The 14934-nt window shown below is 37.0% G+C and overlaps 1 protein-coding gene across 2 annotated transcripts; it reads left to right on the forward strand.

The window, feature by feature from the left end:
- Nucleotides 1-2244: 2244 nt before the first annotated feature.
- On the forward strand, nucleotides 2245-14061 carry LOC120721652 (adhesion G-protein coupled receptor G2-like). Of its 2 annotated transcripts, XM_040012147.1 has the most exons (14): nucleotides 2245-2652; nucleotides 3081-3199; nucleotides 6425-6500; nucleotides 6657-6798; nucleotides 7067-7186; nucleotides 7899-8024; nucleotides 8146-8191; nucleotides 8524-8618; nucleotides 10853-10971; nucleotides 11314-11582; nucleotides 11659-11755; nucleotides 12033-12159; nucleotides 12331-12487; nucleotides 13366-14061. In XM_040012147.1, the coding sequence occupies exons 1-14, from the start codon at nucleotides 2645-2647 to the stop codon at nucleotides 13458-13460; spliced, it is 1596 nt and encodes a 531-aa protein (XP_039868081.1). In that variant the 5' UTR covers nucleotides 2245-2644; the 3' UTR covers nucleotides 13461-14061. The 2 variants fall into 2 exon arrangements, with proteins under 2 accessions (XP_039868081.1, XP_039868080.1); XM_040012146.1 differs by lacking the exon at nucleotides 2245-2652 and having other exon boundaries at nucleotides 2678-3199.
- Nucleotides 14062-14934: the final 873 nt, after the last annotated feature.

The following is a 14934-nucleotide window of genomic DNA, read 5'->3' on the forward strand; positions in this document are numbered from 1 at the left end:
GTCTCTGGGTGGCATCTAGACAAGATGGGCTTAATATTTTAGAGCCACGTCAACTGAAAGAAAGAGGACTTAACTACAGTATTCCTTAAAGCTTTACTGTGACTCTTTGGGCACATACATTTGAGACTAATGTGGGATAAGTCTGGGTTTGCCCTGCCCATACAGCTTTAGAGTTCATCCCACCCACTTTGGGCCTGCGCAGCCATTTTTGAAAAAACATATTTATTAAATAGGAAATGGTCAACTAACTGCGACCACCTTGTTGCTGCATTTTCTTTTAATCAGTCTCCAACAGCAAAATAATTTGATACAATTACCAGAAAACCATTTATTTTTCCTAGTCACAAGGACATGTCATCCTATTTTAACTCAAAATAGATGAAACAACACAAACACACACAGTCATTAGATGCAGATAAACCTCAGATAGTATCAGGTTCCATCGCCTTACAGCATCACTTTGTTGTTCATGATTTGCAATGCAAATCAAGGTTTTTTTTATGCAAATGCAAAACTTTAACACCAAGCTGTAAGATTAGATATACAGTGGGGCAAAAAAGTATTTAGTCAGCCACCGATTGTGCAAGTTCCCCCACTTAAAATGATGACAGAGGTCAGTAATTTGCACCAGAGGTACACTTCAACTGTGAGAGACAGAATGTGAAAAAAAAATCCATGAATTCACATGGTAGGATTTGTAAAGAATTTATTCGTAAATCAGGGTGGAAAATAAGTATTTGGTCACCTCAAACATGGAAAATCTCTGGCTCTCACAGACCTGTAACGTCTTCTGTAAGCTTTTCTGTCCCCCACTCGTTACCTGTATGAATGGCACCTGTTTGAACTCATCATCTGTATAAAAGACACCTGTCCACAGCCTCAAACAGTCAGACTCCAAACTCCGCCATGGCCAAGACCAAAGAGCTTTCGAAGGACACCAGGAAAAGTATTGTAGACCTGCACCAGACTGGGAAGAGTGAATCTACAATAGGCAAGCAGCTTGGTGTGAAAAAATCAACTGTGGGAGCAATCATCAGAAAATGGAAGACATACAAGACCACTGATAATCTCCCTCGATCTGGGGCTCCACGCAAGATCTCATCCCGTGGGGTCAAAATGATCATGAGAACGGTGAGCAAAGATCCCAGAACCACACGGGGGGACCTGGTGAATGACCTGCAGAGAGCTGGGACCAAAGTAACAAAGGTCACCATCAGTAACACACTACAACGGCAGGGAATCAAATCCCGCAGTGCCAGACGTGTTCCGCTGCTGAAGCCAGTGCATGTCCAGGCCCGTCTGAAGTTTGCCAGAGAGCACATGGATGATACAGCAGAGGATTGGGAGAATGTCATGTGGTCAGATGAAACCAAAGTAGAACTTTTTGGTATAAACTCAACTCGTCGTGTTTGGAGGAAGAAGAATACTGAGTTGCATCCCAAGAACACCATACCTACTGTGAAGCATGGGGGTGGAAACATCATGCTATGGGGCTGTTTTTCTGCCAAGGGGACAGGACGACTGATCCGTGTTAAGGACAGAATGAATGGGGCCATGTATCGTGAGATTTTTGAGCCAAAACCTCCTTCCATCAGTGAGAACTTTGAAGATGAAACGAGGCTGGGTCTTCCAACATGACAATGATCCAAAACACACCGCCCGGGCAACAAAGGAGTGGCTCCGTAAGAAGCATTTGAAAGTCCTGGAGTGGCCTAGCCAGTCTCCAGACCTCAACCCCATAGAAAATCTGTGGCGGGAGTTGAAAGTCCGTGTTGCTCGGCGACAGCCCCAAAACATCACTGCTCTCGAGAAGATCTGCATGGAGGAATGGGCCAAAATACCAGCTACTGTGTGTGCAAACCTGGTAAAGACCTATAGTAAATGTTTGACCTCTGTTATTGCCAACAAAGGTTATGTTACAAAGTATTGAGTTGTATTTTTGTTATTGACCAAATACTTATTTTCCACCCTGATTTACGAATAAATTCTTTACAAATCCTACCATGTGGATTCATGGATTTTTTTTTCACATTCTGTCTCTCACAGTTGAAGTGTACCTCTGGTGCAAATTACTGACCTCTGTCATCATTTTAAGTGGGGGAACTTGCACAATCGGTGGCTGACTAAATACTTTTTTGCCCCACTGTAGCTGTTTTCCCATGGGCTTTAACTTTTGACTTGTAACAACTGGAGGAAAATCACACTGTGCATAAACTGGAAATTTGTGTTCATCTTAATTTTGTTTCTCAAAATCAGAATCAGTTTTATTTTCAATTTTATACACACAAAACTTAATGTAGTACTGTGTTCTGCTGTTCATAGTCATAATGCAATTTTCCTGATATTGATCAATGACTTGCTTTGAGGGAAAAAAAGTAGCTTTAGTAGTAGTTTTATTGCTGAACATGTGAACAGGGTAAAGTATAATATTTCAATGACGTCATCCTGTATTTGATGCATACTGAGTAGTGACAAGGAAGATAAGAAATGTATTTTTTGTCATTTGATACTTCCTCTTTTTTACTTAGAATAGCATTTACATTTGTTTCATCAACTTCCTTTGCAGCTCGTCAAATTCAACCAACCCCCCCGCTGTCACTTCTGCTTTGCTCTGTGTCCTCTATTAACTTAGTTCCACAGCAACATGGAAAGGTAGGGTATGCTTTGGTTCACTTTAAAATACATTTTACTTTCTGTGTTGATGCTAATAACAAGGGTTGTTAGTGTTATTAGAGTCATTCGACTTTATACTTTTTTTAATTTGTGATTTTGTTTCAATGTATTTCTTAGGATTACTGGTAGTAGAAATAGGAGGAGTAGAAGTTGAATTTGTTTTATTTCTATACCTGTGTTTTTTATAACTTGGTACAGTCTCTAAAACTCAAAATCTTTATGTAGAAAACATATTTTGCATTGTTCTGATGATGAGTCTTCAGGGTGATGATGATCTACCTTCAGCATAATAGCAACAAAATAAATTTTGTGCTAATCTAAAAAATTAAGACATTTTAATCAGAAAAGAACTTTGACTGAAAAGCATTGCCTTTTTTTCCATTCTAAATGAGAGAGTCTCTTTACAGGAAGAAGAGCTGGATATTCTGGTGGTTGATGCCTTTTATGTCTTATTACATGCTTTATCAGAATTGTCTGTCGGAACAGTATTTCTGTAGGACTGCATGCAAAATATCAGCTACAATAAGTAAGTTGTTATATTAACTACTGTAACAAAAGAATGACTTTATTACTGGAACAGCCAGACAATTTAGATTCTAACCTAAGAAACAAGGCTTATTCACTTTTTCTTTTTGCCTTTCATGAGTTTGAATAAAGTAAACTCAGCTTGTTTTCTCTCAATTTTAGCTACATGTGTTTCTTTCTTTTATACTATATAAAAAGTCTGTACACACTATATTCTACCACAGCCCTAAAATGTCACGTCCCTTTAAATTACATTAAATTACGTTACTACACTTTAGAAGAACACATCCTATCCTCAGTGTACTGTCTGCAGCTACTGTAGACACTACGTCATCCTTTAAATTTGAAAAACATTATTACTGAAAGACTCATGTGAAGTCACATGAGCAAATATTTTATTTACCACAGAACATAAATAACATAAAAGATGCTTAAACTGAGAAATTTTACAATTTTAAGCACAAAATTAGCTCATTTTAAAATTGATGTTTGCTACAGGTGCATGTTTACCTTGGTCTTCTTTTCAAAGCAGTTTGAAGACCTCTGGGAATGGAGGTTCTGAGTTTTTGTAGTTTTGGTGTTTGAATTTGGTCTCCTTTTTGCCTGCTGAAGAGTTTGTAGTCATCTTTGACATTGTTTTCATTTAATGAGGCAGCAAATGTTCTGTATAGGTGAAAGATCTGGACTGCAGGAGAGGCCATTCAGTACCCGGAGTCTTCTCTGACAAAGCCGTGCTGTCGTAGCATTATGCAGTTTTGCAATGTCCTGCTTTTTATTAGGATTTTTTTCATATACAGAAAACGGAACATTGCAGATGACAGTTCAGATTAGAAGTCCATTGACAATGGTAATACAATTTCTGGTGATGCCCTTCACTCCCGCCACCCAATGAAAACAGACAGCCAGTGGCCACAGCCCCGTCCTCCAGGGCATGAAGCAGGTATGGAGAAGATCCTGTGGTGTTCGATACTGCAGACCATAATATCCTATTAGAGCATTTACAGCATGCTCTAGGTATTACAGGTACTGCTTTGCAGTGCTTTTTGTATCATATCTATTTAATAGACTCCAATTTGTTCATGTAAATGGAGAGTCCTCTTCACACACTGAGGTTAATTATGGAGTTCCACAGGGTTCAGTGCTAGGACCAATTCTGTTTACATTATACATGCTTCCCTTAGGCAGTATCATCAGAAGACATAGCATACATTTACACTGCTATGCAGATGACGCTCAACTTTGTCTATGATCCATGAAGCCAAAGAACACACACCAATTAGTTAAACTTTTTGTGTCTTAAACACAAAAAGACCTGGATGACCGCTAACTTTCTGCTTCTAAATTCGGATAACACTGAGGTTATTGTAGTCTGCCTTGAAAATATAGTATCTAACCAATATGTAGGACTGATTTATTACTTCTAGCCTGGACTACTGTAATTCGTCATTATCAGGATGTCCTAAAAACCCCTGAAAAGCCATTAGTTAATCCAAAATGCTGCAGCAAGAGTACTGACAAGGACTAGAAAGAGAGACCAGATTTCTCATACATTGGCTTCCCTTCATTGGCTCCCTGTTAAATCCAGGTATTTAATTTTGATTTCAATCCATAATTGAATTCAAAATGCTGTTCCTCACATACAAGGTCTTGAATAATCACTCCCCATCTTAGAGCACTTCGCTCTCGCACTCCAGGCTTACTTGCTGTTCCTAGAGTATTTAAAAGTAGAATGGGAGGCAAAGCCTTCAGTTTTCGGTTCCCACTTTTATGGAACCAGTTTCCAGTTTGGATTCAAGAGACAGACACTTTCTCTTCTTTTAAGATTAGGCTTAAAACTTTCCTTTTTGCTCAAGCATATACTGTAGTTAGGGCTGGATCAGGTGACCCTGAATCTTCCCATAGTTATGCTGTAATAGGTGTAGCTGCTGGGAGATTCCCATGATGCACCGAGTATTTCTTCTTCAGTCATCTTTCTCACTCACTATGTGTTAATAGACATCTCTGTGTTGAATCATACGTGTTATTAATCTCTGGCTCTTCCACAACATGTCTTTTATCCTGTCTTCCTTATCTCACCCCAACCGGTCACAGCAGATGGCCGCCCCTCTCTGAACCTGGATCTCCTGGAGGTTTCTTCCTGTTAAAAGGGAGTTTTTCCTTCCGACTGTTAATTGCTAGGGGTGATATGACAGTTGGGTTTTACTCTATTTGTATTATTGTAGGGCCTGCCTACAATATAAAGTGCCTTGAGGCAACTCTCTTTGTACTTTGGCGCTGTATGAATAAAATTGGATTGAACTGAACACTTTCCCACTTTGAGACAATCAATTTCAAATGAGTTTTGGCCCACAGGACATGACGTCGCTTCTGAAACATGTTTAAATGTGGCTTCTTTGTTGCATGATAGAGGTTTAGTTGGCATCTGCAGATGGCAGATTGGACTGTGTTAATCGACAGTGGTTCCTGGAAACATTCCTTGGCCCATTAAGTAATGTCAGTGACACAATCATGCCAGTGAGTGATTAATAAACATTTTTAGCCTCGTCCTTTATGCACAAAGACATCTTCAGTTTCTCTGAATCTTTTGATTATGTTATGCACTGAAGATGATGAGATTTGCAAACCCTTTGCAATTTGATGTTGAGGAACATTTGAAGTATTGTACGATATTTTTACACACTCTTCCACAGATTAGAGAGCCTCAGCCCATTTTTACTTCTGAGAGACTGCCTCTCTAAGACATCTCTTTTATAGCTAATTATATTAAAGACCTGATATCAGTCAACTTAATTACTTGCTAAATGTTCTCTCAGATGAAACCTTTTCATCTTTCTTGCTTTTTCAGCCATTTGCTGCATCATGACATTTTTTGCTGAACTGTAGCAAACATCAGGTTTGATTTCATTTGAAAGTCTTTTGGTTTTCTTTTCTTTTAATTTTTTTTTTTTTTTTTACCAAATTTAACAAACATTCCAACTCTTCTGGAATTCAGGTTTTATATATTACAACTTGTTTTAAACAGTCATTATTCTAACATGGTAAAATAGCATTTAAAAATGAACCTCTAATGCCTTCCTCTCACATCTCCATTTCCCAATAAATGTCTTCATAAAGAAATGTGAAATTGGTGTTTTGAGATTAAACCTTCATATATTCTGTGGATATGTGGGGTGCTTTAATTAAACTGTACAAGGGTTCAATGTGTGTTCTTACATTTTGTCTACAGGTCGTAATCAGACCGAGTGTTGTATGAATTATACAGATAATGTTTTGAAAGGGGGAAACCTCAATGACACTTTGAGGTAAACATTTGAATTATTTATAATACATTGTGTGTGTGTGTGTGTGTGTGGGGGGGGGGGGGGGGGGGGGGATTTAACACATGACTGTTTTCTACATTAATAAAAGGATGTAAATTGTTAATATTGTGTTAATATTTTTGCATTCTACTCCCCAAGAGCCATTTGGACTCTAGAGAAGGTTCTAGAGGGAACAGAGGTGAATGGGAGCATGCAATTGTATGTAAAGACTTTTGTCGCTCTTCTGCACAAACCCAGTGGTCCCTTCGGAGGCCTTGAAATTTATGCCAATGACACAAAGGTAAAAAAATAAAAAATATTCACACAATCTTATTGAACAGTAGTTTGTAGTCAGACTCCACATGTAGTCAGAAATACCTTCCAAGTAGTGATGTACAGAGCTGATATTTAGATCCAATGTTGAGCGTGAGTCAGGTATTGATAACGACCGGCTTATTTAAGATCTGATCCACTGTATTCAATCTAATGTTGTTCTGTTCGAGGTAATTTTAGTGAACGTAACCTAAACTAAATCTTTTTCTATTCTTGGCATGTTGATGCTGATACAGGTAACACCAGATGTGCCTCTTCTCAACAGTAAAGTCATTGTCCAGCTGCCAAGAGAACTGGGTGCTGGACCGAATAACACGATTGTGTTCTGCATGTTTAAATGGCCTGAAACAAATAAGGTCATAAACTACACTTCTTATTTAAAAACATGTAGAAAAAGGATGTGGTGAGCTATAGAATAATACGATCTTTGTATTTACACATTAAATTTAAACTACTGCTCATGGAGCTTGTGGGTTTTGCTTGTTTCAGTCTAATAAAATAACATTTGGGTTTTTTTCTTTTTCTTTGTCAGGTTATATATTTCTTTTGTTTACCACTTGTTATGAAATGTACTCCTGTTTATTTTCACATCATTATAAAGGTGTTTTAATCAAATTTACATGTCCTTAACAAAGGAGGGGTGTATACACATGGCATACAGAAAAAACAATCAGATTTTAAAATCCCAGCTTAACAAGCCTATCAAGCTTACTTTCACCAGCTACACCTAACAGCCAATAAAATTAAACCCTGAATTTGAAGCTTCTGAATTTGCTGGATGCTTGAATTATTTGTCCAGCTGGGAATTTGTACTCTTTAGCATAGTGACATTATTTTATTAACACATGAAATGTAAAATTAGTACACATATTTTTGAAGGAAGTTGAGTACATCAGGAAAGAATCATCACCTTTTTTTCTAACAAAATGTAAATGACTTGCATATCAAACAGTGTAAATAGATCACTTAATAGTGTTTTTCCATTTAACACAGAAGATTCAGAAACTAATATTAAAACTGTCTTTGCAAAACTGTTAAACCAGCTGACAAATTTGCATTTTATTGTAGAGCGTTTTTGAAAGCCCACATGAAGTACATGATCAAAGACTGGTTGGTCTGAGTGTGCAGAGCAAGGAGATATCAGGACTGCAGGAGCGCATCAACATCACGATGGAGTTTACCAAGAAAATCGACGTAACTATGCTTTTTTGAACATTTATTTCAGTCTTACCTCCTGTAATTTAATTGCACAATTAGTTGACACATATAATATTCTGTACATTTTGTACAAACATGAAATATGTTTGTGTCATAGGAAACTCAAAAACCCTCGTGTCAGTTCTTTAATTATTCAACATACAGTAAGTATCACATCTGTCATGAACAGTAATGTACACTGCTCAAACATTAAATAACGGAACACCTTTTAATCAGAGTACAGCAACAAGTCAGTTAATCTTATGGGACACATTACCCATTCCACTTGATTATAGATATCCATCACGATTTATTCCCCCCTGAAAATCTAATGTTTCCAAAGTGTTCCTTTAATCTTTTTTGAGCAGTATAGCGCAACAATATTTTCATAAGTTAGACTCATTGTGGTTTGTGTTTTCACTCATGGCCACTTAACTGAGCTGATGTTCAGAAATGTGATCTTTTGCGTAATGGATCTGTTTGGTTTGCTTACCAGCTTTTAGTGAGGATGGCTGCGTCACACACTGGACTCATCGTCAGAATAACATCACCTGTTCCTGCAACCACCTCACATACTTCGGTATCCTCATAGTAAGACTGGGCTCATTTATTATGTAAAGAGGCCATTGTTTGTCCATTGTTCTTCACTTCTATCAACAAACACTTATCGGCAAACACTTATCTGAACTGCCTCAAACTTTGCAGCTTCACAAGGACATGCCAGACCATTACTCACTTTACCTTAATTCTGCCTTCAAACAGGCTTTTCAAGTGGTGTTAGGAAAGAGACCGCAAGCTAAAAATACACTGCAAAGTTTAGTCATACTAATGGGTTTAAAAGTCACACAGCTTCTCAGAAAGATAACTTTTTACAATATCTTATTTAGATCTTCAGCATCCTTTAACCTTTCATCACCATTTAGAAATGGTGATGAAAGGTTGAGACCACAAACCACAAAATTGCACAGCTACATTTGGTAGCCGTGCACGCTACCACACACACACACACACACGTGCGGACACAGAGCAACTGACTGCTTGCATGTGAGGTCTTTAGAAGTAATAGTTATAGTAACTAATACACAGGTTACTTTGCATTCACTGAATTAGTACAACTAAAGAAGGAAAAAAGAAAAAGCATCTTTTATATGTTAACAAATCTCTTTCAAATCTCTTTTCTAAAAAAAACGTCTAAATAGAGACATTCACTTAATTTCAACATTTTCCCTTTCTTTATAGTTCAAGAAGATCATTTCTTTATAACTCTTTTTGAACTGTTTTATCTTTGGTCATTGCTTTAATTCCATATTCAAACTGTTCTACAGTTTCACTCCATGCACAGAAACAAAAAGCTTTTTCTTGCAGTACATACCTTCCCTATATTGAAGTTACAAAAACCCCTTAAATTATAACTTCTTTCCAAAAAAACATACTCTGAATATTATTGCAAAGATAGTGAGTTTGTATGATCCCCATAAGCTGCATTGTGGATGATTCGAACTACTTTTTTTTGAAGAGTACAAAGTGAATGTAATGTTTTTTAAGTTTTTCATCCATTATTTTCCCCAGTAATCAATTTTCACTGACTCTTTCAATATCAACACCAGTACTATTTCCAAATAACATAATTTTAGTTTTATTCAAATTTAATGATAATTTGTTTTTATCCAGCCAGAACTTTACTTTACTTATTTCATTAGTCATATGATCCAATAAATTCTGCTTCCATAGTGTTTCTGTTTTTTTATTTTGTTTTTTAAGTGTTTGATGCGCTCTGATGGCACATGCATGTGGGTTTGGTATACAGCCTTTTGAATCTTTCTCCTTTCATAAAATCACATTTGATTCCTCAGTAATCTGCAGTTTAATGTATTTTTAATTTTTCTGGAGGGAGTAGTGAATATCTATGTAGTTCATGTGGTAATGAAAATATGTTGTTATAATTGTGCTGCACAATCAGAATTATTTATCATTTAGAATCATTTATTTGGCCAAGTTTGTGCGCGCAAACAAGGACGGTTCACTTTGCTCTCTGCATGCAAAGGAAAAACAACATTTTTGCCATGTTACGGCTCTTCTATATAATAAATACACCGTTTAACCTACACATTCACTGAGTGTCAAAATTATGCATACAAATAAAACAACAAATATAATTTGTTATAATTGTAGATACATTTGTCGTGCATTTTCTTCTTTTCCTTCTTTTCAGTTTGGTGTCATTCTTGATGGTGCCACTAGAAGACACCAAAGTAAAAAGATTTCTTGTACAGAATTCTACCTTCACCTGCTCTGCTCAACTTGTTTTCATTCAAATTACTATCCTGCCATCCTTGAAAACAGTGCCAAACTGTAACAGTGCTGTCTGTTATTGTATGCCTTTCCTGTATTGCAGCTATGTTGTATTGGTTGCTCGTGCTTGATTACCTACACTTTGCCTACCTTAATTCTGTGTATTTCATTGCATGTTATTGTCTGTTGTTATGTTATGCTTGTTATGATTGTATAAAGCATATTTAGTTAATGCTTTATTTTATTTTTCAGATGTATTCAGCTGTTCTTTTAACTTTCTTTTTAGCCCTGCTCCCATTTTCTTCAAGGGACTTGTACCATCAGAAATAAGAAAGCATACTTAATAACTTAGCAGGTTAAATAAAGTTACATTTGCAGTGTAAAAAAATAATAAGTAAGACAAGTATTTGCTTCCAACATGTTGTACCTGTTGGTCTGTTGACCTGTCATCGAGCAGAAGGTGAAAAGGCTTCTGACTAATTGTTATAATACAAATAGTACAAGATGATATAAACATGTGTTTTTCTCCACAGATACCTGATCCTTCCATCACAAAGAAAGACCAAGAGATTTTAACACACATTACTGTGATTGGCTGTAGTATTTCCCTTTTTACTTTGGTCATAGCCATTTTGCTCTTTATTACAAACAGGTAATAAATTCATTTTTTTCATATTCTTCCCATCTTCATCAGTCCTTCCTCTTTCACACTTTTAGTACCTCCTGTAATCTGATTTGCCTCTGCTGTTGTCCCCTTTTCTCAAACATCCTCATACCTTTGACATATGACTAGCCTGTTTTTATCTTTCAGTTGCCTTAAAACATACTGAAATCTTCCTCCATTCACTGGCATTCACTGATCTTTTTACAGCAAATGCTATTGTTACTCTATAAATAACTCTTCATCATTTCTTTCTTCTCTTGTTATGGTCTACCATTCCTCCAGTTGTGATACAGTATGTTACTTAACACAGAACAATTCTCTGTGTGACAGAAAACTCAGACAAGATGTCTCTATGAAGGTCCACATCAACCTTGTAATTGCCCTGATGCTCCTCAACCTGCACTTCCTGCCCAGTCAGGCAGTGGCAGCAGGGTCTTCCTCCGGACTTTGCTTATACATGGCTCTTTTACTTCATTATTCTCTGCTGGCCACTTTCAGCTGGATGGCCTTGGAAGGTTTCCACTTATATCTTCTCTTAGTCAAAGTCTTCAACATCTATGTCAAGAAATACCTGCTCAAACTCGGCGTGGTCGGATGGGGTGAGTGGAATCAATTAGGGAGGGAGCTGTCATTATCAATGTGGATGTAGATATTAATTAATTAATTTTGATCAAGGTGTCCCTGCCATGATTGTGTCAGTGGTGGTGATCATAGACAGAACGTTTTATGGCCTTGCCCCTCTGGACGCATCTAACTCCTCCAGTACTGCAATGTAAGATTTGCCAGCATGTAAAATCAAGAATAATGATTCACATTTTCACATTTACTTATTAACTGTTTTGCCAATCAGAGTTTCTGTAAACATGCATGTTGGAGAAGCAGAAAGCTCCTTTTCACCAAGCATCTAATTTGCTAAAATTGAAACATTAATTCCTTTTTAGCTCTGGTGATGCTTTTACTGCACTACCTGCATTAATGTTTCTTTTACAGAACACATCGTTGATTTTTCAATTTTAGAGGTTAAAACGTGATCTGTTCTTTCTTTTTAGATGTTATATAACCAATGACAAGGTAAAGTGGACTACAGCGGGATTGTTCAGCTTGGTGTTCCTCTTTAATGTAATCATGTTTGGGGTGACAGTCAGACAAGTTTTTATTCTCCACCACACCAGAGAGGTAATTCTCTAGTCTTAAAAATAATATATAAGTAGTAATCCATCAGTGTATTCATTGGAAACTATAAACTAGCAATGAAGTGTTTGTTGTTTTTTTAAATGACAATTTAAGGTCTCAAGTCAAATTTAAAACTGTCTGTAACCTGCTTCTATTCTATATTTGGCAAATCAGTTTGGGCAGAATAACCTTGACAAATTCAAGAAAGACATCTGCTCCCTGGCTGGAGTCATGACTCTGCTCGGTATTACCTGGGGCCTGGTCCTTTTTTCATTCGGTCCCCTGACCACTCCTGCCCTCTACCTCTTCTGCATCTTGAACTCCCTGCAAGGTCTGTAAACTCTCTCTCTCTCTCACACACACACACACACACACACACACACACACCACACACACACACACACCACACACACACACACACACACACACACACACACACAGTTGAGTATGTGGGTTCTGGCCGAGACTCAATATCTCATCTCAATATCTCTGTTCCTTGACACGGATGAAACTGATGACAAGACTTGCTTTTCTAGTAAGGGAGCTGCTGCCTCACAGCATCACACTGATCCCACCAAACGCTGTCACCCATGGTGCAGCAATCAGCACATCATGCTCTGTGTTTGCTCCACATTTTCACGCCATGCCTTAGGCAGAATCAGGAGACATTGCTGAACATAATGTTCAGGATCCAGTGCACATGTTGCTGACTCCAGCTTAAACAGGCCTGACTGTGAAGTTCAGTCATGTTAAGCCCTGTGAGACTGGAGATTGACTGTTTGCAGCCTATTCAGGATTGCCTGGGTAGAGTTTTGTCAGCTATATTGTCCTGCAAACCTTGACTTCAAATCTGTGGAAGGCTGCCTGTGGGTCCCAAGTGCTGACAGGGAGAGGAAACAGTCTTTTTGTGGTGTCCTCTTCTTTGGATGCCCACTTTGTTTGGTGTTTTTTTATGGGTGGACACACATACTCAACTCTGCTGCTTAATACAAAAATCCATTTTCATTATAGATACCATTTAAGAGGAAACAGTAGTATAAGATTTTTTTATTACATTTTACATAACATTAAAAAGGAAATCTCACTAGAGTTAAATTTGACACAGATGCATGATTTCATGAACTCATCCATTTCCCACCTAAACCTGTACCTCTCTCTCTCTCTCTCTCTCTCTCTCTCTCTCTCTCTCTCTCTCCTTTGTGACTGCAGGTTTCTTCATCTTCCTTTGGTTTGTGATGTCACTGAGAAAGGCTAAAACCTCGGCTACTAAGATGAGCAGTGAAACACGCAGCACTAACGGCTAGTTTAAACACTAGTAGCAACAACTTAATAAGAGTCTGTGTGTGTCGGTATAATTCATATTGTAATACAGTGACAACATGATTATGTCCTCTTTAAATCATGATGTTTATTTATACAACAGCACATACAACAGTTTATTTATAGAAGGCAGGTGAGCGAGTGTGAATATTAATGTTATGTTTGAAACTTTATTGATGAAATACCTAAAATCTTTGTGGTGAGGAATTAATCTCTCCTAAGAGCAACTTAGAGGATGTGTTCCCTTTGCATTGTAAGCTTTTCTATATAGCTTATAACTATATGGTTTATAATTTATGTCTCCCATATTTCCAACAACCATATCCATAGTCACATTCTGTGTATGCTACCGTTGTATATAGTGTATTATCTTACTCATTTTATATTTGTTTCTATTTTATTTGTATTTTTTGTATTTTCCTTCAGCTATCTGTACCTGATAAAGCAAAAATTTTGCCACCGTGGGATCAATAAAGTCTTATCTTATATATATATGGACATTATAAGTTTGTATCCGAACATATATTCTTGTATACCTGTGTTCCCAATATTAAAAGCATAATGCTTGTTTTGCTGTTAGGAAAACAATTCTGTTTTACTGAGTTTATTACTAAAACAGAAGTAACGTTAAATCAATCAGATCTAAAAACAGTTCCAACTTGATTCCTTAAAATCAGCTGATTTTTATTTATTTGTAGAATACCTTTGTAATGTAATGTAGCCAGACAGAATTTTCCTTTCATAAACTAGTAAAATTTAGAGTTGTAGCCATCTAAAGCCAAAATCTTGTTTCATTCCCTCACATCCTTTTTGTCTAAACAACTTTGAGCATCAACATGGGATGTATCACAGTTTTAGTATAAAAACTGCACCATTTTAATACCTGTAATACCATTAGTTAATATAAACAAACAAATATGTACGCTAGCTATTTGAACTTTAAGATAATTTATTGGAGAACCTTTCAAAAGGTACATTTTGGGTGCAGTCCCAAGAGTCACATCACCAATATCCTGACCGAAATTAATTATGACATTTTTTTATTTTTTTACCTACTTTTGATATCATGCCAATATTTTCATTCTCTCTGTATCTAAACAGTTTTCTAATATACTTTTATATGTGAGTCCGTAGTGGCCGTCCAGCCTTCTGATACTGCCATTTCTTGATGAATTTTAAACAAATGGCAGAATTGTTTTTTTTTTTCCAGGAAAGGAGCATCTGCTCCTTTCCTGGAAAAAAAAAAGAGAGAAAGAAAAACACCTTGCTCCCTAACCTTTCTGTATTATTAGCTAACAATTCACAGTGTATTGATTCTACTAATTATCCACATCTGAGACATTCTGTTCAGACTCACTTGGCCCAGAAAAAATGTCCCCCTGACTTAATAACCAATTATGATGTGTAAGCATGTTTTCAAATCCCTCTGCCCCCAACATGTCAGTCTCAATAATTCAA

This window comes from Simochromis diagramma, unplaced genomic scaffold (genome assembly GCF_900408965.1).
Source record: "Simochromis diagramma unplaced genomic scaffold, fSimDia1.1 OVJJ01000603.1, whole genome shotgun sequence".
Taxonomy (NCBI): Eukaryota; Metazoa; Chordata; class Actinopteri; order Cichliformes; family Cichlidae; genus Simochromis; species Simochromis diagramma.